Below are 21,784 nucleotides of genomic sequence, written 5' to 3'. Positions count from 1 at the left end.
ACTTGGGACAGAGGCTGCTGGAGCCCGTCCCAAGGAATTCCCCACATGGGGATGAGGACGCTGGAGGAGCAGGCCCACTTCACGCCAGGGGGCCAAGTGGGCCTTTGTAAAACCCCGTCGACCCCCACTGACAAAGACCACAGTGCTGTTGCCTGCAGGAGGCAGGGCTGCTGGCAGGGGCGGGCTCCTAGGGGACACTCTGTGCTGTATCTTGTCCTCTGTGGTGCTCGTGGACACAGGGCCTGCACATGCTGGGCAGCGCCCCCCACAGACCACCCCGCCCCAGGCTCCATTTATTTGGGGGGACTGGAAGTAGGCACAGTGGTGCCCGCCACTAAGCTGCATCCACAGCCCTTGTGATTTTCTTGAGACGGGATTTCTCTAAGTTGCTGAAGCTGAACTTGAACTTGATCCTGCGGACTCAGCCTCCCTGGGAATCCAGGTGTGTCCGGCGCCTGAGCTGCTTCCCACAAGCAGGTTCTCTAGACCCACAGGAGGCTGGGCCTCCAGCAGCACTGCCCAGCTCCACAGCACATGTCGGCCCTCCCCGGGGCTTGTCCCCAGCGAGGCCTGGCTTGGGTGACGCAGAACAGGGCAGACAGCACTTTAGAGAGCCCAGTCCTGTCCTTCCTCTTGTTTGTGGTCTGGGGGTCAAATCCGGGCCCGGCATGTGGGAGGCTCTTCTTTCACTTCTAAGATGCTCCCGCCCCGTCTCAGGGTGGAGAGAGGCGCGTGCTGACAGGGCGCAGTCACAACCCCCGGGACGTGGTGCTTGTGCTGGCTCAGGACACCACACACTCAAGGTCACTGCATGCACGCGCACACACATATGTGACTGTGCCCTTCAGGGGACCTGGGTGACATCTGAGGACATCAGTGGCTGGCGTGACTGGGCCGCTCCTGCTGTGGAGTGGGTGGGGCCCAGGGAGCAAGGTCAGGAGAGGGGAGCAGAGCCGCCCACTGCCCCCTGCTCGGGCCAGGCTGGGAAGGGAGCTGGCGAGTGGTCAGCAGCAACCCGGCTGCGTGGAAGCCAGCAGGTGGCCACTGGCCACCAATTAACCTTTAGAGACCGGCATTCTGACCCTCAGGCTCTATCCACAAAGACACAGGCATGAAGCTGCCCAGAGAGGGGACTGCTGCAGTGCCACAGCGCACCAGTCCCCACAGTTCAGCAGCATCTTTCCAAGTCAGCGAGGGCACTGGACACGTCCACGTCCATCTACCGTGACCCACATGTGCCTCGCTTGCTCATGCTGTCACTGACGGCCACATTCAACCACGAATGACACATACCACACGTACATGTCGCTAGAGAGTTCTGGGGTGACCTCACAGGTCCACACCTAGCATTGGGGGCCCACTGGATGCCAGTCAGGCGTGACACACGTTGCTGTCAGCACACAGGTGGCTTGTCCCCGATGGGCTGTGCCCTGCTGCCTCAACTGCACCCTCTGAGGCCAGGCTCCCCCTTCCAGCCCGGGCAGGGTGTGCTGGCCTCTGCGTTGCCAGCCACGTCTGCACCCTGCAGGCCACCTGTGTGCTCCTGTTTTTTATGCCAAGTCACTAAAGGGCGCGGGCTTGTTTCTGAGAGGGAGGGACCCAGGAGGGTGACCAGGAACCCTCTGTAAACATGGAAGCTGTGCTCCTGGACCCAGGTGAAGACACAGGGCTCGTGGCTCATCTCTGTGGCTGTGCCTTCATTTGGGAACCTCAGGGGCTAACATGGGGTGGCTGTGGGGACACTCCTGATGACTCTAATTCCATAGGATGTGCAGATGTCCTGAAGACTGTTCTCTTGGGGAGGGGGCTCTGAGACATAAAGAAGGCCACTTGAACACCCCGGTGGCACTGAGAGTGTGGGTTAGGCCCTCCCACGGGACCTGGCGGGGGCCACGGGACCCTCTGACTTGTCCCTCCTGGTCTTCGATGCTCAGGCAGGGAGGAGGGAAAGGAGCAGGGCAGAGAGGAGCAGGAAGGGGCAGAGCCAGGAGGGAGGGCAGAGAAGCCAGGAGCACGTGAAGGGCGGGAGGAGGGACAAAGGAGACTCTGGTACCTTGGAGCCGTGCCTGGCCAGAACCTCCCATTCACCACTGGTCAGAGCGATCTCCTCCTTAATGAGGCTTTTAAATTCATCTGAAAGGAAGGAAGGAAAAGAGGTGAAGGGAGCCAGGGCATCGTGACACGCACCAGGGACACACTCCCCATGGGGCTGCAGGGTCTGAGCAGAAGGTGGGGACCTGCCAGAGTGGTCAAGGGGACTGTGGGGCCAGTGCCTATTGGCGGATGGCAGGACCAGCCTTTCCCAAGAAAAGCCAGGACTCTGGAACTCGCTGTTCTAGAGCCTTCAAAGGGCGAGTGACTCTGGCCTTGTAGGGCTCTGTGGCCCCAGGCCAGGAAGCAAGTGGACGCGTAGTTGCTCTGCGGTTTTCTGGGTAGATGACGCCGTTGAGCTCTCCCTGGGAGGCGACACAGGACGGCTGTTGGCGCCAACAGAAAGGGACTGAGCTCGGGAGCAAGGGCTCACTTTTCTCCTGAACTATTCTAGGCCTAAAAGACACTGGCACCCACACGTGGCACGACAGGGACAAGGGTCCTGCACACAGTGGCACAGGAGGAGTTGAGGCCAACTCTCGGGGACGGGCTCCCGCCCTCAGCCTCCCCGGCTGGTCCTGCCATGCTGGCCTGCTGAGGCCCACAGTTAGTGGGGCGAGTTGTGCTTGGCTCCCTCTGGGGCCAGTCAGCCGGGGTCCCTCTCCCGATGCCCACAGGGCCTGGGCACTGCTCGCCTGGCTGGCCCTCTGCTCACTCCCGCCCGTGGAGCCTCCTGAGGCACTAGGCTCCAGCCCGATTTTGTCTGGCCCCAGGGTCCTGCTGACCATCCCTCCCTGCCCGCCTTCACCCAGATGCCCACCTGCTCCTCCTCAGGTTCCCAGGCTCCTCCTGAGCCCTGCCCTCCCGCGGGCCACCAGGCCTCCCCAGTCCCCTGCAGGCACTCACTCCTGCTGATTAAACATTACTAAGGTACAGGTGCTCAGCACCCTGTCACCATCCAGCAGGCATCTGCCCCATGACAGGAGGCAGGAGCTGGGGACCCACAGGTGTAGCTCCAGAGCAGGGTGGCCATGCAGACCTGGGCCCGAGGTCACCAAGGCACTGCAGCACACTGGAGAGTCCGGGGCCCCCACGGAGCAGCCACTGCCCCTCCACCAGTGACCACTGGGCATGGAGATGCAGCTCTCAGGCTGCCAGGCCCCCAGGGGGCTGCAGGTACAGGTGCCCAGTGCCTGGGCAGGGCCGGGCCAGCCGGCCAGGCCTTAGTGGCTCACCAACCTCAGGCCTGTGTGGTGGAGCCGTCCATCCTGGCACCAGTCCCCTGGCTCCAGCGTGCTGGCTCCCATGCTCTCAGGCCGCCCCTGCACTGGACGGTGCTCAGGGCATTTGTGGGCAGGGCTCTAAACTGTGGGGCTCACACATGTCCGGGAACATGGGGCTCCTGGCCAGGAGTGGGTGGAGGCGGGTGCTGCTCACGCCTGCAGCGCCCAGGGATCCAGCCCAGAGTCCCCCTGCCCTGACTCTGCGGAAGCCTGGGGTGTGTCCTGCAGGGGCTGCGACACCTGTGCTCCCCTTTGCCTGCTCCGCGCCCCTAGGTGTCACCCACACAGCAACTCTGCCATCGGCACCTCATCTCAAGCAGGTCTGCATCCTAAAACAGCCCCTCAGTCTCTCGGTGTCAGCCTGGAACCCCGCGGGCCTGGAGGCCTCCACACCACGCGCTCCCACTCGGCTGCAATGGGTGCAGGAACCCCAGGTGCCGCCGCCTCACTTGCCCTCGGCCTGCGCCACGGAGACCAGGACTCACTTCACACCTGTGTAAGTGAGACCAGCGACTTCCTGCTTCCTGTAGGGTCCAAGTCTGAGTCCTCCCAGGGCCCTGCATGGCTGCCCTGTCCCCTCTGCCTCCCCTCCTCCCTGTGCCTCCAACACACCAGGCTTATCCTGCCCCCGGGCCTTTGCAGGCCGTGCCCTCTGCCTGCAGTGTGCTGTATGCCTATCAGCTCTCCAGTCTCCGCTCGGTGGCATGCCATCTGGAGACATCCTCCTGAGCCCCTTCTAGAAAGAAGCCCCTCACTCTGCAGCATTTGCCTCTCCACTCGCCTTCCTCCCGAGGCAGGATCTTTCCTTGTTCTTGGATTATTGCTTTATCTTCCACTAGAACCTTCTAAACACCAAGGGGCGTCTTGCCTCTTCATACGACTGTACCGGGGGCACCTGGAGCAGGGGCCGGCCACTTCTACAGGGAGCCAGAGAGCAACCACCTGTGGTTCTGTGAGCCGCTGCTGCTCGACACTGCCCCCGTGACCCAGAAGCAGCCGCAGGCCACCCAACGAGTGGGCCTGGCCATGTGCCAATAAAACTCTATGAAGCAAGTGGCAGATGGGACGTGGCCCGCAGCCCGCGTTCCCACACCTGGTCATTGAAAGGGCTGGTCACAGAGCACTCCACAGATGCTGCTGGCAGAATAGGCGGCGGCTTCCGTCACGGCCCCTGCTGATCACAAGGGCCCGCCCTGGGGACCCACTCTGTCAGGGCCACCAGGGACAGATGGGGCACTGGCCACCACGACAACCGGGAGCCGGGCTCTGCTCACCTTCACCAGGGCTGAGGGGCTGGGTCCAGTCATAGCCGTTGGACTTGAGGATGGCGGTGACTTTGTACAGGTGGCAGAAGCCAGTCTTGCACTCATTGGCTCGGAGGAAGCAGAACTCCTCGGTGCCCTCAGGCTGAGGGAAGGGGTAGAAGATGTCGTGCACCTGTGTGGCGGAGGGGGCGTCAGGAGAGAGGAGGCCGGCTCTGCAGCTGGCCAGCCTCCCGGACTCCCTCGCTGGCTGGGGACGGCCCGGCTATGAGCCCTTCTCCACGTGGGGCCCGCCCAGGAGGCCACGCGCAGCCCCAGCCCCCCTTACATTGATCCAGACGTTGGTGACCTCCTCGTACACCACGTGTGGCTGCACGTCCTGGGGGACCGCTCTGGCGAAGGCCAGCCGCTGCTCTTCGCTCTCAGGGGTCGGGATGAACAGGGCAGGCGGGAGGAGGACCAGCTGGAGTCGCTGCTGCGGCCGGTCCAGGAACATGGCCCAGGCGCTGGGAGGGGAGAGGAGGGCGGCAGGGGCCTCAGAGGCTGTGGGCAGTGCAGCAGCGCCGTCCCCAGCAGTGGGCCGAGCCCCGCCTCCCTGGTGTCCCTGGCCTGCGCTTGGCCCAGTCCCCGAGTTGGGGCTCAGTGGCACGGCCGGCCAGACCCCAGCACCAGAGGGAACGGCCCTAGGCCCTGGGTCTTGGGCACCATTCACAAACGGGCCTGCCTCCTTCTTGGCCAGCCCAGCCCCCAGGTCCACCTCACTCCAGTCGGCCTCAAGTGGACCTCTCAAAACCTGCCCTGTGGGGTGGGGCTGCTCCACGCAGGCCTCGGGGACGGCAGGAAAGAGTACAGGACGTCCCGGCCTGACCGGAGGCAGCCCGCGGGCTGGGCCTGCCATCTGCTGAGAAGGACCAGGGGAAGCCCGCAGCATCAGGGAACAGGGACAGAGAGGGACAGAGCCAGCTCTGCAGGCCACGTGGGAGCTTTCATTGCTGCCCGCTCACGGCCACAGCAACCTGGGAGGAGTGGGCGGGCAGTGTGGGCCACGCCACTGCAGGCAGGGGGACGCGCCCCTCACAAGAGACGAGGCTCATCTCCCCCTCACTTAGAAGCACACAGGGCCACTGTGCCCACAGCTGAAGGAACGGCGAGCTGGCCGCGGCCTCTGGGTGGAGGTTGCAGGAAGTGGGAAGGGGAGCAAGGGGAGCGCCCCTACTTTGTGACTTGGAACTGAGCATGGAACCCGGGGTGCTGTACCAGGGGCCACAATCCCAGTCCTTTTTATTTTATTTTGAGACAGGGTCTTGCTAAGTTGCTTAGGGCCTCACTAAGTGGATCAGCTGGCTTGAACTTGGGATCCTCCTGCCTCAGCCTCCCAAGCTGCTGGGATGACAGGTGCGTCACCACGTCTGGGTATGATTTGGTGTTTCTTACAACTAGGGAACTTGGGCCCCCTGCAATTACCTCTGACCCCCAAAATGTCCTAGTTCCACCAACACTGGAGTGACTGACTGAGAGTGTCCTGCCTCTGACAGGCTGGGGGAGGCATCTCTGGGAACAAGTGGGCAGGACACGGTCACCTGCCCTGGTCCTATCACCCCAAGACCCGTGGGCAGTCGGAGCAGTGGTTTTTGCAGCCCACCCGTCGTTCCCAGCCCCCACTCTGAATCCCTCAGGTCACCTGACGCAGAGACACTCACTACTTGCCGTCCCGGGTCCACCCAGCCCTGGCGATGTACTCCACCTTGGGGAACAGCGAGCTGAAGGGCTGCACCAGCTCCTTCCCACGAGCCGACACGATCTAGGGAGACAGACGTGGGTCACACTCTGCCTGTCCCCATACCACCTGAGGAGATGGCGGCCATGTGGGGTTAGAGCGAGTTCCCTGCTCTGGGATGTGGTCACGGCAGGTGTCCCCGAGTCAGGATGTGCTCACACTGAACAGACCAAGCCAGATCCAGTGTACGTGGTACCCATGACGGAAAAACAGGGGGCGGACACACACCATGGGGCCGTCTTGTGGTGTCGCAGGAGAAGATGGCCACCTGCGACCCCAGGAGACTGGCACACTTTCCCTCGGGGCCACACCCTCACTCTGGCCTGCTCTTTGAGCTGCCCATTCTGTGGCAGTGGGGACAACAGTCCCAGCAGACTCCACAGTCATTCGACAGAGCCTCCGAGACAGGGTCCCCCCAGAGCACCCTGCTGGTTCTGGGGACCAAGCAGTCTGTTCTGGGCAGTTCCTGCAGATCCAGGGGCCTTGAGCAAGCAGGCCTCGGAGGGGAGGAGGCTGGCGGCCCAGAGCCCTAACCTGTGGGGCAGGGCCATGCCTGCTGACCGCCTGGCTCAACTGGCGCACCCAGTGCAGGCCTCAGGACTGTGTGTCATGGAGAGCAAGTGACCATTGAGAACCATCAAGTGAACGGACTCCTGTGGACCCCATGAGGTCACTCATGGCAGATCTGCCTGAAATCCCTGGCACGTCTGGGCAAGAGCGTGAACAAGGCTTGCTGAGGGCCTGATCCTGCCCGAGAACCAGCCCCGAGTTGGGGAAAGACCTCATTTCTGCAAAAGCACACGAGTGTCCCCAGCTTGTCTGAGCTCTCTGGATGCCTGGCATGTCCTCTGGACTCCTAGAGTGCCCACCTCCGGCCCCTGCTTTGTCCCACGTGAGGTGTTGAGTTTCCAGGAGCCCCGTGTCTGGGCGCCCGCAGCTCATGACTCGCAGAAGACCCCAGGGCAGGGTGGGGCTGGGTGGGAGGGCGCTCAGCTCTGGGCTGAGGGGCCTTGTGCCTGGCCCTGGCATGGTCCTGAGGCCCCACATGATGACCTGCGGGTGACAGGACCCTCACACCCGATGCTGATGCTATTTCGGAAGGTCCTAGGACACTGCACATCCCACGAAGCCCCTGGGTCCACAGAATGACCCGTGGGTTCTGCCCAAGGGCTGGGGGGGGGGACCTGCCTGCCTGACTCGCCCCCAGTGGAGCTCCCTGAGTGCTCAGGGAAGGGTGTGGACCTGCAGGTCAGCTCTGTGGAACCACAGCACAGCAGGGCCCTTCTGCTCCTGCCGCGGGACCCTCCACCCGCTCGCTCACGGCACTGGCACAGCAGCGAACGCACAGCCGCCCGGGGACAGGTGGGCTCTGCAATCCCAAGCTCCAAGAGAAGGGTGGCCGCGGCCAGCCAGAGTGGCAACTCGGGGCCTGGAAGCCCAGGGGAGGCGGCAAGCAGACCCTGGTCCCACCCCGTCTTCCAGCCCCTTCCCGCTTCATCCTGAGGCCACCCAAGGCCGCGCCAGCCTCACCTTGCCCTGACCGTCCGTCTGGAACTCGGCCAGCTTCAGGGCGATCTTGGGATTCTTGCTGCCTGTGAGAAGGAGAGTGAGCCGAGCACACATGGGTGTCCCCAGTGTGCGCAAGGGTTGCTGCACGGGCCAAGGAGGCAGGGCCACACCCACAGGGAGGTGGACAGCTGGCACAGTGGGGGCCAGGGGTGGGGAGAAGCCAGGGTCCAAAGGTCTGCCCGCAAGATGTCCGTTCCTGGCACAGGCACAAAGTCCCTTAGGCGGACCTTCTGACTTAGTGCCTGGCTCATTCTCTTGACAGGGATGTGACATCTGACTATTGCTTAAGAGCAGAGACCAGCCTGGCACAGTGGCCACGCCTGTCGTCCCAGCAACTCAAGAGGCTGAGGCAGGAGGATGTCAAGTTCAAGGCCAGCCTGGGCAACTTAGCAAGACCCCGTCTCAAAATAAAAAGGGCATCGGGCAGCTCAGTGGTACCGAACACAAACAGAGGCTCAGGCCAGCCCCTGTGTCGGGGGGGCGGGGGGACATCCACCAAGCTGATGCACCCTGCCCTGGGAAAGGGTCACAGTTGGCCTAAGAGGATAGGACGTGGCACCATGACACCCTGACAATGCAACAGGGGACGGGTCTTCTCCAGTCAGCCAGGCGAGCCCTCAGGAGGCAGGCGGCCACCACTGGGACAGACAGGCCCTTCCAGAGGGCTGCAGCTCAGGGCCCAGGAGAAGGGCCAGGCCATGGCAGAGGGCAACGCTGCCCTTTCCCAGACAGATGGCAAATTTGGTCTCTGGCACTTGTCACTCTAGAACCAGGGCAGGGTGACGTCTCGGAGCCTTCACTTCCCTATCTGTCAGGCCAGGAGGAGACCAACGGTCCCAGGTGGGACTGGAGCAAGTGGCGCAGAGGCTCCGTGTGCACAGCTGTGGGCAGGTGGGTACAGGAGCAGGCAGTGGTGCCCTCAAAGCTTTCCAGGGTGGCCGCCATCCGCAGCCTGAGCCGGGCTCCCAGCTGGCTCTGGGCCACACCCCAGTAGGTACCTGGTTTTGCTCTAGAGGTGACCTGGCTCAACAAGAACATCGGCACTACCAAGGGGCCAAAAAGGGAAGAGGCCAGGGCAGAGGCAGACACAGCCCGAGGGTCCACGGGGCGTGGGAGGGGACCCCACAGCCCTGTTGGCAGAGGACCAAAACCCGCCGCGACTCCTGGATTTAACGGCTAAATGTCCTTTCTGAAGGCGAAAGAGGACTACAGGACAGACGGCACTTCAGGTACGTAGGACCACAGGCATTCCATGTGACAGGAAGGTGACATGCAATTCAAATTTGAACTGTCTATAAAAAAGATGGCTGTAAACATGGATCTTGTTTTTAAGCAACGGGGTCTTGTTATGCTGCCCAGGCTGGCCTTGAACTCCTGGGGTCCAGCCATCCTCCTGGCTAGGCCTCCTAAGTGGGTGGCCAACAGGGCATCACTGCGCTGGCCTCCCATGGCTGCTGCAGAGCCCTGGCTGTGGGGCAGCCTGAGGGGTGAGCAGCTTGGCCTCCACTCTCGACCCCACCCAGGGGCAGCCTCCTGACCCAGAGCCCCGTGACAAGCCTGGGGAGGCCGGGCGGGGATGGACGGGGACCTTCCCGTGCACGTTGGTTCCCAGAGGCCCGGGGGCAGCACTCGCCTGTCCTGGGGTAGCGGTAGGAGTCCGTCTTCCGCTCCTCCAAGGCAGGAGAGGGGACATGGATGACTTCCACCTCCGACTCGTCCACTTCCTCATACAGTATGCGCAGCGTCTTGAGGCCTTCTGACCCTGAGGGCACAGCAGGCTGCCAAGGGTGCGGGGACATCCCTGCTGCCACCCATCCCTGCTGCATGCGGGCTCTGTGGTGCCACGGGGCTTCACCCAGGGCACTCCAGACACACCCCAGTCCAGCTCCTCTCTGGGCCTGACTTTCCCGATGGTAACACAAACAGAGCTGTTCCCAGCACAAAATGGCCCAGAGTGGGGTGTGAAGGCCCGACTGCACCCCGGAAATCCCTGCACTGAATCCCAGCACCTCAGAACTCACAGGTGTGTGGACACCAGGCCTTTAAAAAAGGGACGAGGGTAAAAGGAGATCAAGGGCAGCCCTGGCCCATGACTGCTGGGAGGCCCTGCTGAGGCGGTGCACGGACAGGGCACCTACCTTCCCAGGTGGCCGTAGGACACCACCAGCAGCCTGTGAAGCGGTCGAACTCCTCCTGGATGACGAAGGTGGCGACGCCAGCAGATTTGGGGTCGTCCAGGACATTGGACAAACCTGGGGGAGAGACCACAGATGAGACCACTCAGGTGGCCTCACACACCATGCTTTCCATGTGGACGCAGGGGGCCTCCAGGGCACTGCAGGGTGCTGACGAGATCCCTGGCAGCACCCACTCCACACCAGAAGCACCTCCTCCAGAGGCCATGCCTGTGGGTTCAGCAGAGGGGCCTGGGGGTGGGGACACAGGCACCTGCGTGGCAGGTCACGGTGCAGACCCTTAGGACAGCGAGGGTGAGCCCCGCGTGCGTGGGGGCTGCTGCAGCAGTGCCCGCTGGGCTGTGGGCCGGTGCCACGGAGGGCTCCCTTCTGCAGACGGAAGCTGCAGGCCAGGCAGGCACAGAGCCAGGGGGGGCAAGGCGGTGCCTGGGGTGTGCGAGAGGGAGAGGCCCGGGGTGAGCCGGTGGCAGGGCTGTCTGGAAGGTGGCAGGCTGCTAGGCTGCTGTCCCAGGAGGGCCGACAGGTCCTCACCCCTGTGGCAAAAGGTCAGTCGCCGCTCCTCGCCCGTCTCGATGTTGGCCACCCATAGGTCGCTGTTGTTGATGAAGGAGAAGAAGGCGGGGTCTGCGGGGCAGATCTTGGGGTCCATCCGGGGCCCCGAGCACTGGGTCTTGATCTCCAGGGGCTTCATGGGGGACACCTGAGGACAGAGAGGCCGGTTGAGGGAGGGGCCCCAGCAGCCCTGCCTTCCTGGCCAGGCCGGGGCTCACCATGAAGCCGTTCTTGCCGCCGTCCCGGCAGTGGAAGAGGCTGTTGCTGGCCTGGAAGAGGAAGAGGCCGCTCTCGCTGTGGAAGTCGTAGGAGGTGATGCCGAAGACGCCCAGGCGCTTCCGCTCCCGCAGCAGCTCCTCCTCCCGTGAGTACACCCCGTGGTGGGGCGTGGCCTGGGGGACAGACAGAAACCTGGTGGCCTGGGCCCGCCTGCAAGGCCACGCCGGCGAGGGCTCTGCATGCTGGGCATAGCAGGTGGGCAGAGCCTGGACCTGTGGCCCAAGGGGCAAGCAGCCTGGCCTGGTGCACTAGCGACTGCGCGGCAGTGGCAGAGGGCCACTTAAACCCCCTGCCACGGAGTCTCTCCAGGCAATCCTGTCCCAGCCACTGGGCACTCTTCCCTGGTGCCCACTGCCACTCCTGCAGCCCCTCCCACCAAGAGCATTCCATCAAAACCCCCGAACCCTAAATATCCACACCGTCTGCAAGAGTTGGGGGAGCAGGGATTCAAGCCTGGCCACTGAAGGCCTGGCCCAGGCCCGGCAGGGAGCCCTCTCGCACAGCACACAGCGTGGTGACACCTGCAGACCAGGGCCCTGTGGCGGCCGAAGCGAAGGCATGAATTTTTTTAAAGCAGACTGGGCCAGGGGGTGGCTCAGGGGTACAGCGCGTGCCAGGTGTGCACAGAAGCCCTGTGCTTCATCCCCAGCCCCTCAAAGCTCAGTAAAATAAAGGAGAAGCAGAAGAACCATCGGCACTGTGTGGAACGCAAAGTGGTTCAGCTGGGCACTGGGGACAAAGAGGGGACAAGCCATAGGGAGGCAGGCTCTGGGATGCATGGAGCTGCAGCATGCTCTGCTCGGCCCCGTGTGAAGCAACGTGGACACAAGAGGCCCTCCCCACCTGAGCTGCACCCACTCGCAAGCCGACTCCATGGAGGGCCACCACCGCCCTCAGGACCGGCCCCGGGCCCCACATCTGGGAAGGCCACATCTGACAGCTTCCACCAGGGAGGCCTGCAGCTAGGACAGAGCCTGCTCTGGGCAGCCTGGGCCCCTCTGTGGCACACGGCCGGGCGGCATCATGCTGGGAAGACAGGGCTCTGCGGCAGGACACAGCCCACCTGGAAGTGGTCCAGCATCTGCTTCCAGGACAGCAGCAGCAGGGCCTCCTTGCGCACCTTCTTGGGGATCTCCGAGTAGAGGAGGGAGTTCTCCCGGCTGCCGTAGGGCATCCCTGCAGGCACAGCACAACGGCCGGCATGAGCACCCAGCAGGCGGGCAGGGCCTCCAGAGGGCTCCGGGTCCCTGCAGCTGGGTCCCACGGAGCGCCCCTCCCCAGAGAGCCACAGGCCTGGGGTGTGATCGCTTCAGCGACAGGGTCTTCCTCCTCGGAGGCATCTGAGCTGAATATGGTGGCCACAATTACTGGAGAAATAGCCCATGGAAGAATAGGAAGGGAGCTGGGGATGCCAGACCTGGCTCCTGACGGCCCCTCTGCGAGGGGGAGGCTGGGAAGGAACCCACCCAGGGTGACAGCCAGGGAAAGCCTTTCTCACCACTCGGACAGCAGCCTCCTCAGGGGTGGGCTCTGCAGACTGCGGCTCCACCCCTCCCTGCCAAGAGCAAGTGACAGCCACAAATGTCCCCAGATGTGCCCAGTATTCCTTGAGGAATGGAATCTCCCCTGAGGAGAAGCACTGGTTCAATCTAACGCTCCTGTAGGTGACCAGGGACACGGCTGCCAAGGGAGGCTTCTGTGCAGGTGCATGAAGTACAGCCCACAGAGCCAGCCACACAATGCCTGTGTCACCCGAAGTCACCTGCAGTCCATCAGTTTTTCAAGTGCTGTGTCTCTGAGGCTGGGATGGGTCTTACTGTGGAAGACACTAAGGACTTCTTTGAAGCAGATAAAATGAGGTCTTTCCTCAGTATCCTTGGGAGATTGGGCTCAGGACCCCCCAGGATTCCAAAATCTAGATGCTCCAGTCCCGCAGGTCAACAGCCCAGCACTCACAGCACCTGCACACACCCTCCCGGACTTTCAGTTATTTCTGGGTGACTCAGATTACCTAATAAATGCTGTGTACACAGTTGTTACGTTGTATTGTTTAGAAAACAATAACAAGAAAATGAATGGCATTCAGTATAGATGCAATCTTTTTTCTGAAAAAAAAAAAAATTGCGTGTCGACTGGGGATCAAGCCCAAGAATGCTCTCCTACTGGGCCACACCCCAGTCCTTTTTATTCATTTTTGAGACAGGGTCTGACTGAGTGGCAGCTGGATAACAGATGTGGCTAGACCTGGGGCTGAGGAACCTGCAGACACAGGAGGAGGGTGCACCTGCCGCCTGGCCCCGTGGGATCCAGGACACCTCTGCCACAAGGCTGGGCACCAAGTTGGGCTTCTCCTTGTGTACACCTTCCAACAGCACAGGGTGTCCGGCGGTGGCCTGTGAACCTGCCCTAGCTAACAACGAATCACAGGACATCGGAGCTCCTTTCTCATCCTCTGAGTATCTGTTTTATCTCCCGTGTCCTGGGGACAGAGCCGGCAGGCTCCGCACTGGGTAGTACTCCGCCACTGAACCCAGCTCTGGCCCTGCATGTTCTTCGAGTTTCTGGGCAGAAAGACCCAGGCTGCTGCTACCCTCCTTCTCAGGACCTCCTCCTTCCCACGGGGTTCTGAGGGGAGAGAAGGCAGCCCGCCAGGCCCTCGGGGCTCAACGCCGAGGAGGGCATTCATCCTGGCAGGCTGCGCCCCGGGCGCACCTATGAAGGACAGCTAGGGGCAGACGAGCAACCCAAAGAAAAATAAGGAGACCTCTCCAGGGCTTCCTTTTAAAAGAGACCTGTGAAAAACGCAAAGTCAACTTTAGACGTGTGCGGGTGGAAACGATTGCGTGGAAGAAGGTGGAGGGCCTGAGTCCTGGGAGAGCGACTTGCTCTCTAAAGGCCTGAGTTTTATTTTTTGAACTATTTTAAGTGACAGGGTCTTACTTTGTTGCCCAGGCTGCCCCAAACCCCTGGGTGATCCAACCAGAATAGCTGGGACCACAGGTGTGCGCCATGCGCCATCACGCCTGGCCCGAGGCCCTGAGTCTGCGGGGATTCCCTGCTTTCCAGGAGCACCAGGCGAGTGGGGACCAGAACATGCGGAGTGTGACTGCACTGACACGAATGTCCAGAGCAGGGGACTCCAGACACAGGAGGCTGAGGAGGGCTGGGGGAACATGGGGGTGAGTGCTGCGCACAGGCTTCTTCTGGGATGACAGAACACTCTGAACTAGACAGAGGTGACGTGTGTGCGATGCTGCAGACATACTGCTGAGAGCCACCAAGTCCCACAACTTGAAAAGTACAAGGCTGGGGACTGTGAGGCACAGCTCAGATCTCAAAAAGAAGCAACATAGGGGCAAGCCCGGCACCGTGGCCACGCCTGCCTTCCAGCAGCTCGGGAGGCTGAGGCAGGAGGATCATGAGTTCAAAGCCAGCCTCAGCAACTTAGTGAGGCCCTGTCTCAAAATTAAAGTTAAAAGGAGGGACTGGGGCTGGGGCTGGGGCTGGGGCTGAGTGGCAGAGCGCTTGCCTAGCACACGTGAAGCACTGGGTTCCATCTTGTGCACCACATACAAATAAATAAAATAAAGATATTGTGTCCATCTACAATTAAAGAAATATTAAAAAAAAAAGTTAAAAGGAAAAAGGGGCTTGGGATGTGACTCAATAGTTAAGCACCCCTGGGTTCAATCTCCCTGATACCAATAAATGAATAAATGAGTAAATGTATAGATGAAGCTCAGGGACCAATCATCCCCGGGTCCCCCCCAGTACTGGGGAAACACACACTCATGTGCGTGCACACACACATACACGTAAGAGAGCACACGGGGCAACAGGAAGGGCTGGGAGGGGCTGGGGGCGGTTTTCTAGAGAGCAGCCTGGGGACAGTCACCCACAGGGACCCTTAAGGAGAGCCTTCCAGTAGGAAGTCAAAGGTAAGGCCTTGCCGAGGACAAGACTCACCTCCCAGCACAGTGACGCCTGGCATCAAGGCAAAAGGTGGAGAGGGCTAAAGATAGCCGCTGACCCCTGTGGCCACTGTGCCTCCCCTTTTGCCAGTCCTGCCCACCCATCACCCACTGCCCCACAGGCGTGGCAGGTGACACAGGACAGTGCAAACACTGCATCCAGTCACCGAGTGGCATGGCCTCACAGGCTGGCCTGGCAGGGCACATGGCCAGAGGCAGGACAACCTTTCCTAGTCACAGGACCCCAGTCCTGGCTTTCTTTCCTACAGGAGTCCGAGACCTGCCCAGGGCCCTGAGACCTCCTCTTCCTAACAGAAGATGCTGTGGGATGGGGTGAGGGACTGGCCACAGAGGACAGCTGGAGTCCAGGCCCCAGGCCTCTCTGCCCATCTTCCTGCAGTAGGAGTGGGAAGGTGCCTGTCACTGGGCCACCCAGTTTGCACTGGGCTCCACCAGTCAGAACAGAGGGGCGCTCCCGGAGGGCCCCAGTGACTAGCTCTATGTGCCTCAGGTGGCAAACCTGGGCCTAAGGCAGGTCATGACTCAGGGCAGCAGACTGGGCCTGGCACCGAGACATGCCATCGACGTGGGGGCCACGGGCAGCCCTGAGAGCTTGGTGGTGAGTGACGTGGTCGGCTGCAGGATGCCATCACCCCAACAGACGCAGTATATTCTGGGGTCTCTGCTAAGAGCACACCCTTGTCTGGAGCTGCCCCACCCATTGGCCGGGCTCTCAGCAGCCCCAGGCTGTGGGTCCCGCCCACCTGGACACAGGCTGCAGGTGACTGGACAGTGGACCTAAGCTCAGCCAATCTGGTCCTTCCTCCATTCCTGGGGTACACTGGCGCCTTGGAGCTGTGGGGATGCATGGCAGGAGACCTGGGTGGCAGGGGCCTGGTCAGAGGTAGGCACATGGTGCCATACCTGGGTTCCAAAAGTCTCCTGGTCCACCTCCTGAGGCGGCTGGGCCTTGAGCCCTGGGCACCATGAGACATCCCATCTCCCCCAGGAGATGCCCCCTGCAGCTTGGACCAGTTCAGAGGGTTTCTGTCCCTTCTCGCAGCTCTGGAGGCTGAATAGTGGCCCCCGAACCCAGATGTACCCGTCCTGGGGCCTAGACATGAATGCCTTCACTTGTGGTGAAAATGGGTTTTGCAACCACGGACAGACGGAGGCTTGTGGGCTGGGGATCATCCTGGGGGGCCTGCTGTCAGCACATGTCCTTATTTTGGGGTTTGTTTGGTTTTGGTACCAGGAATAGAACCCAGGGGCACTTAACCACCGAGCCACATCCCAGCCCTTTTTATTTTACTTAGAGACAGGGTCTCGCTGAGTTACTCAGGGTCTAAGTTGCTGAGGCTGGCTTTGAACTCGAGATCCTCCTGCCTCAGCCTCCTGAGCCCAGCTATCAGGTGTCCTTTTAAGAGGGAGGCAGAAGGGAATCCCAGCAGGACAGAAGAGAAGAAATCAATGTGACCGCGAAGGCAGAGAATAGCGAGATGTGGCTACAAGCCAAGGGACACTGGCAGCCACTAAAGCTGGAAGAGGCAGTGAACACATGTCCCCTAGAGCCTCTGGAGGGAGCGCGGTGCCCCACACCTCAGTTTCAGCCTGTGCAACCCCACACAGACTTCTGGCCTCCTAACTGGTGAGGTGACTTTTCACTCTCTCACTGAGTTGTGGGAGGCCACCATCTCAGGGCAGCCGCAGGAACCTCGCTGAGCGCCCTGAGCAAGGGGCAAGAGCACAAGCACAAGCCCAGAGCCCAGGACTGTATGGGCACATGGGGTGGGTGCCGAGGGGCAAACGGCAAACCAGGGGAGGTCGCGGACCGCCAGCTCCCTGATCTGGGCACCCTCCGCAGCTCCCTCTTGGGTGAGTGACACTTGGAGGTTTCCCGTCCTAACTTCCAGACTAGCGCTGGCAAACGCTTCTCTGCAAAGGGCCAGGTAGTGAACTCTCAGCTTTAGGGCTGCGAGATCTCCCATTCACGGTGCTGACGCAGCTCAAAGCCCCATGGCCCTCAGGCGAAGGTCTGCAGAGCCCCGCTCCTGGCCACGCCCCTCTTGGCCCTGTTCCCACCACAGGCCTGTCTGAGGGACTGCACCAGTGTCCATCAGGGTCTCTGTCACGAGCAGGTGCTCAGCCTCGGGCAGAGGACGGCAGTGACTCGCTCCTTCTTTCGTTCCAGTACCGACTGAGGCCCAGGCACGAGTGGGCGTGGTCTCAGGGATCCCCGGGTCAAGAGCATGGGCCTAGAGAATAACCCCGCTCCTGCTGAAGCCGGGACAGTGGCTCTCAACTGGAGGCGGTTTTGCTCGGCATCTTGCAGTGTCCAGGGCATTGCCCACACGGAGCATTCTGACCTGGTGTCCACAGTGGCAGACTGAGAAGCCCTGCCATCGGTCAGCAGCCATGTGCCACCAGGCCTGGCTGATTCCTTCAAGGGCCTCCTCCTTATATGCCCTTCAGGCAAAGTAGGGTGACATCCATTCATTCTACACGTATTTCCGGTCCCCTACAGGAGGCAGCTCTGGCCTGCCTGAAGGGGACCACGAGTCTGGTCAGTGCTGAGGGTCTGGTGGACAGACAGCCTGACGGAGAAAGTGTGCTCACAAGGCACATGCCCAGAGAGGACGCCACCAAGCGTGAGCACCCACTTCTAGGAATCTGAGGCGGGTGGCAAACATGCAGCAAGCCACCCATGAACTACTGGCGGTGACACAAGCCACCTGCCTCTCCGTGAGCCTGAGGATCCTTCACAACACATCCCTACAGAGCGAGCTCCCACTGAAGTCCGCCACCTCCCACAGGGGATCTCTGTGCGCTGTCCTGTTTCTTGTGCCCCACCCAGCCTGGGCCAGGGGCCTGGGAAGAGGCCTAGCTGACCGTGTGGAAACAATTTCCAGGCTCCGAGCCACCAGTGTCTGGCAGTGCAGATGGGCAGGCCAGCGCTCGGCCCCATGGCTGGCCAGCCCTCGTGGGGGCGCGTCCTCCTCCCCTCGCCCCTGCCCCAAGCTCTCCTAATGACAGGGTGCCATCTGTGGGTGCCACGGCCTGTGGGACTATGTCCCCACAGCAGGCCCACCACATGCACTTTGTAAACACAGGTCCTCTGAGCAGGCGCGGTGACAACTGCCCTGAGGCCTGCCAGTTCAGGGCAGCCGGGTGTCCGGGCAGGCTTACCCAGGTAGTAGAGGCGGTGGGAGTGGGGGCCCGACTCGTCTGCCTTCTGCACAAACTGGAAGTCGTGCGGGGCCTTGTTGACAATGAGGCCCGAGTACTTGCGGCTGCCGTGGATGATGCTGCGGAGCCCGTCCCACGAGTGCTTCTGCACCTGGAAGCGGGCTGCAGGGTCGTCCATGTCACCTGCGTCGGCCCGCTCCGTCACCGGGGCCCCGCAGGACATCCTCTCAGCTCCCTCGGAATGCAGTGACAAGCTGCAAGGAAAGAGGGACCGGTGGACGGGCTGAGGAGGGAGGGCTGTCTGGCTTTCAAACTGTCCCCTTGGCAGCAGGTCCCACCCCTGTGCGACCTCCCTGTCCCCCTAAATGGGTCTCAAAGTGTTCTCCTCCTCTCCACCCCGCTGCTCTGGGATCCGAGGCAGTCACCCCTGGCCGAAAGGCTGGAGCCACCTCTGCCTGGGACCCCACAGCCGCAGCTCCCAGGTCCCGGGGGGAAGGCAGTCCCCAGGCTGGGCAGAGCTGGGGCCCACCCCCGGCCCCAAGAAGCATACACAATGCACCCCTGTAACCCGCATGCAGTCTTCACCACGCCCTCAAGGCTGCCGTCGGAGCCCCACCGGCTCTCGCAGCCCACCCCCTTCTCAGCCCCCGGCCCCCCAGGCCTGCGCCTCTGTGGCCTCTGCCTAGAGCACTGCTTCCTCTTCGCCTGACCGACTTCTAACACATCTCCTCGCTTAGAGGCTTGGCAGGTCCTCAGAAACCTTCTGCAGCCATCGTCCATCCCATCTCTGGGACTTTCTCAGGCCACCTAGCTGTCCCCGCCCTCAAGCATTTGTCACTGTAGTTACTTGCTGCATGCCTGTCCCCCCACATTGGCTGTGTCCCAGGCCCTGACGGGGGACCTGGCGCCCCCGGCGTGCGAAGGCTGCAAGGAGGCGGTCTCGGTCAGGGAATCCAGGCCTGTGGGTGCAGGGCAGTGCTTGCCTGTCACCTGCAGGGGACACCCAGACCTCCTGAGAGTGACAGGGAACTCGGCCAGTCGTCACTCAGGTGAGAGTGAACGAGCACCTCCTCCCACAGGGCACCCCACTGTCCCCCACCAGGTCTGGAGAGGCCGCGGCCCTCCCCCTCACGCCGGCTCAGCACATGCTGCTGGACTGGGCTGGACCAGAGAGGCAAATATTTGTTTTAAGGTAATCCAAACACCCAGTCGAGCTGACCCAGTTCTAAAGGCCCCAGCAAGGCCTGGCGAGGACAGTGGAGGCGGCCTGGCTTCCCTCGGCAGCACCCCAGCGCCAGCCCCGCACACTCCACCCGCAGGGGTCGGCAGCAGTGGCTCCTGCAGCAGCAACAGAAACTGCAGCTGCTGCTCACAGGAGGGAAGGCAGGGCAGAAGGGTGGCCCTGACCTGGTCCAGCCCGATTCCCAAAGACCGTCCCTGGCCAAGAAGAGACCCTGCAGAGCCACCAGCACAGGAGACAGACACGCAGGTGTCACTGAGCACCTCTGAAGGTCCCCTCGCTCAGGTCTGCAACACCGGATGTGCGGAGGGGAGCCAGAGGCTGGAGGGGCAAAGGCTCACTGCCAGTCGGAGCTGAGGACGTGAGACAAAGGCGTCCACCAAGCAGGCATCGGGCAGGCATCGCAGGGAGAGTCCTGGAGCCGGGGCGTCCTGGGCCCAGCCCCACAGGGCAGGTGGACACTGCAGGAGGCTCAGGCAGGCAGCTGAGGCCACCCAGAGGTGGTGGCTTCCGAGCATCATTTGCTGAGATGGACCCCAGAGGCCCCCCGACTCCCGCCAGCTTGACCCCTAACGAAGGACAGGGAGGACTGCTTCCCTGGCTTAACCCTGTTGGCTGAGGTCCAGGCACAGCAGAGCCAGCCGCTGCCCCAGCTCCGGCCAGGAGCGGTTGGTTGGTCCAGCAGCTCCTAGGTGCTCTGAAGACTCAGGCAGAGGCCGCCAGCCCGGCCAGGGCCCTTGGGTCAAACAAGCCGAGCCCTGGGCGGATGGGTGCCTTGCTGTGGGTCACACACAGGAGGTTCTGGCCCACAGCAGCACTGCGGTCCACCTCCAGGGCAGCAGGGAGCCGCAGGCAGTGACAGGCAGGGCCCAGGACCCACACGGTCCCGCATGCTGCTGGCAATGAGCCCAGAAAACCCAGCCAGGGGAACTGCTTTGACTGGCTTAGCATCCCCTCCCCACGGTGTGCCACCCTCGTTCAAGCCTTGCCCCGGGAGGGAAAAAACATCACGATCTTCAGATCTCCCCAAGGGGACCCCACAGGCTGGGAGCCCAGCAGAAGCACTTCAGAAATCACATGGCTTATTTTCGTAGCAAAGAACCATCAAGCCTTATCTTGCCTCCGATCACCGCAGAGAGCCCAGGAAGCAAAGAAACGATCCAGGAGCTGAGAAATGAAACGAGACATCGGGAGGAACGCCTAGGAATCTTCGAGACGTGACTAGAACCTTCTAGCTGGAGCCCAGCCTGCCACTAGCCCCTCTGCTATCCAGGCCAAGGCAGGGACGGCACCAGCCAGGGACGGCAGAGGTGAGGAAGCGTGTCCTCCTCCACCCCTGCCCTGTGCTCTCCAGTGAGGAGTTCACACAGCTGGGAGAGGGAAGTGTGTTCCAAGCCACTTAGCCCAGGCCACCTACTCTCCTCCCGCCAACCAGCAGGGCGTCTTCTCAACCCGTCACCAGCACATAGCTTCAAACATGCAGGGCACTGTCAAGGTGGGGCTGGAGTTCTGTGGCCTCCACCTACACTGGTGCTTCAAGGGTGGGGACCAGCTGCTCCTGTGTCCACCAGAGACCCAAGAGGGCCACGATGAGGGAGGAGGGAAGAAGCAATAAGAAACCGTGGACTCCAAGCACCGGCTGCAGCTCTCGGTGCCCAGAAAGCGATAAGGCAGAAAGGGAGGCAGAGCTCAGCAGGGCACTCAGGAGGGCAGCCAGGGGGTGGGGTCCCACCACAATGCCCTGGGGACAAGCCACCAAGGGACTGGAGCAACTGGCCCAGGCCATGCTTTGTCCTGCTGAGTGGGGCGGCTGGGGACAGTACTGTACTCGGTCCCACTCAGGCCTTCAGCTTTCAGCGGGCCTGCAGCCTACGCCCACAGGACACGGAGCCCATGCAGAAGGTCATCTGCCACCAGCCACTGGACCCCCAGTGAATTTATCCTCTAGACACCGGTGCTCCCCTTTCTAGAATTTGCATCTGGGGAAGTCACCGCCCTTTATCCTCCTGCTCCCCAAAAGGACACATGCTGCACGCACTAGGAGCCAGTGCCTGGAGCAGGTGCTGGGCGAGGAGCTACCGCAGGCCCTACAGCGCACACCGAGCCCTGAGGCGGGGGATCCCCTGGGCCGTGAGGGCATGGTGAAGTGCACGGTAAGCTGGGGAGCTGGACTCGGGGAGCAGTGAACTTCTGGGGCAAACCAGGGGCTCTGAGAGGCTGAAAGGCCTGTCCCTGTCACTCAGGAAAGGAGGGGAGCAGAGCCCAGGCCTGTCAGGCTCCACCACCCTGCAGCCTGGCCACCAGTTCTCTCCGGTGAGTCTGTCCCCAGCAGAGCTCATCGGTGTGTGGGGACACTTTTGGTCTTGGTGACTGGGCAAG

At 61.9% G+C, this 21,784-nt stretch overlaps 1 protein-coding gene across 1 annotated transcript in view; it reads right to left on the bottom strand.

Moving 5' to 3' along the window:
• The window catches only part of Dpp9 (dipeptidyl peptidase 9), a 32,359-nt gene that overhangs the window by 10,329 nt on the left and 246 nt on the right, over positions 1 to 21,784 (bottom strand). The window contains exons 2-12 of the mRNA XM_071603723.1: positions 18,166 to 18,419; positions 12,072 to 12,184; positions 10,948 to 11,121; positions 10,709 to 10,877; positions 10,121 to 10,234; positions 9,612 to 9,744; positions 7,944 to 8,001; positions 6,337 to 6,437; positions 4,965 to 5,142; positions 4,649 to 4,811; positions 2,054 to 2,133 (exon numbers count right to left, since the gene is read on the bottom strand). Coding sequence (XP_071459824.1) covers positions 2,054 to 2,133; positions 4,649 to 4,811; positions 4,965 to 5,142; positions 6,337 to 6,437; positions 7,944 to 8,001; positions 9,612 to 9,744; positions 10,121 to 10,234; positions 10,709 to 10,877; positions 10,948 to 11,121; positions 12,072 to 12,184; positions 18,166 to 18,419 — 1,537 coding nt within the window. The remainder of the gene's footprint in view (positions 1 to 2,053; positions 2,134 to 4,648; positions 4,812 to 4,964; positions 5,143 to 6,336; positions 6,438 to 7,943; positions 8,002 to 9,611; positions 9,745 to 10,120; positions 10,235 to 10,708; positions 10,878 to 10,947; positions 11,122 to 12,071; positions 12,185 to 18,165; positions 18,420 to 21,784) is intronic.

The sequence above is a fragment of the Marmota flaviventris genome, chromosome 1 (assembly GCF_047511675.1).
Source record: "Marmota flaviventris isolate mMarFla1 chromosome 1, mMarFla1.hap1, whole genome shotgun sequence".
Lineage (NCBI taxonomy): Eukaryota > Metazoa > Chordata > Mammalia > Rodentia > Sciuridae > Marmota > Marmota flaviventris.
The sequence above is the reverse complement of the archived record's forward strand: the minus strand, read 5'-3'. Positions and strand labels throughout refer to the sequence as shown.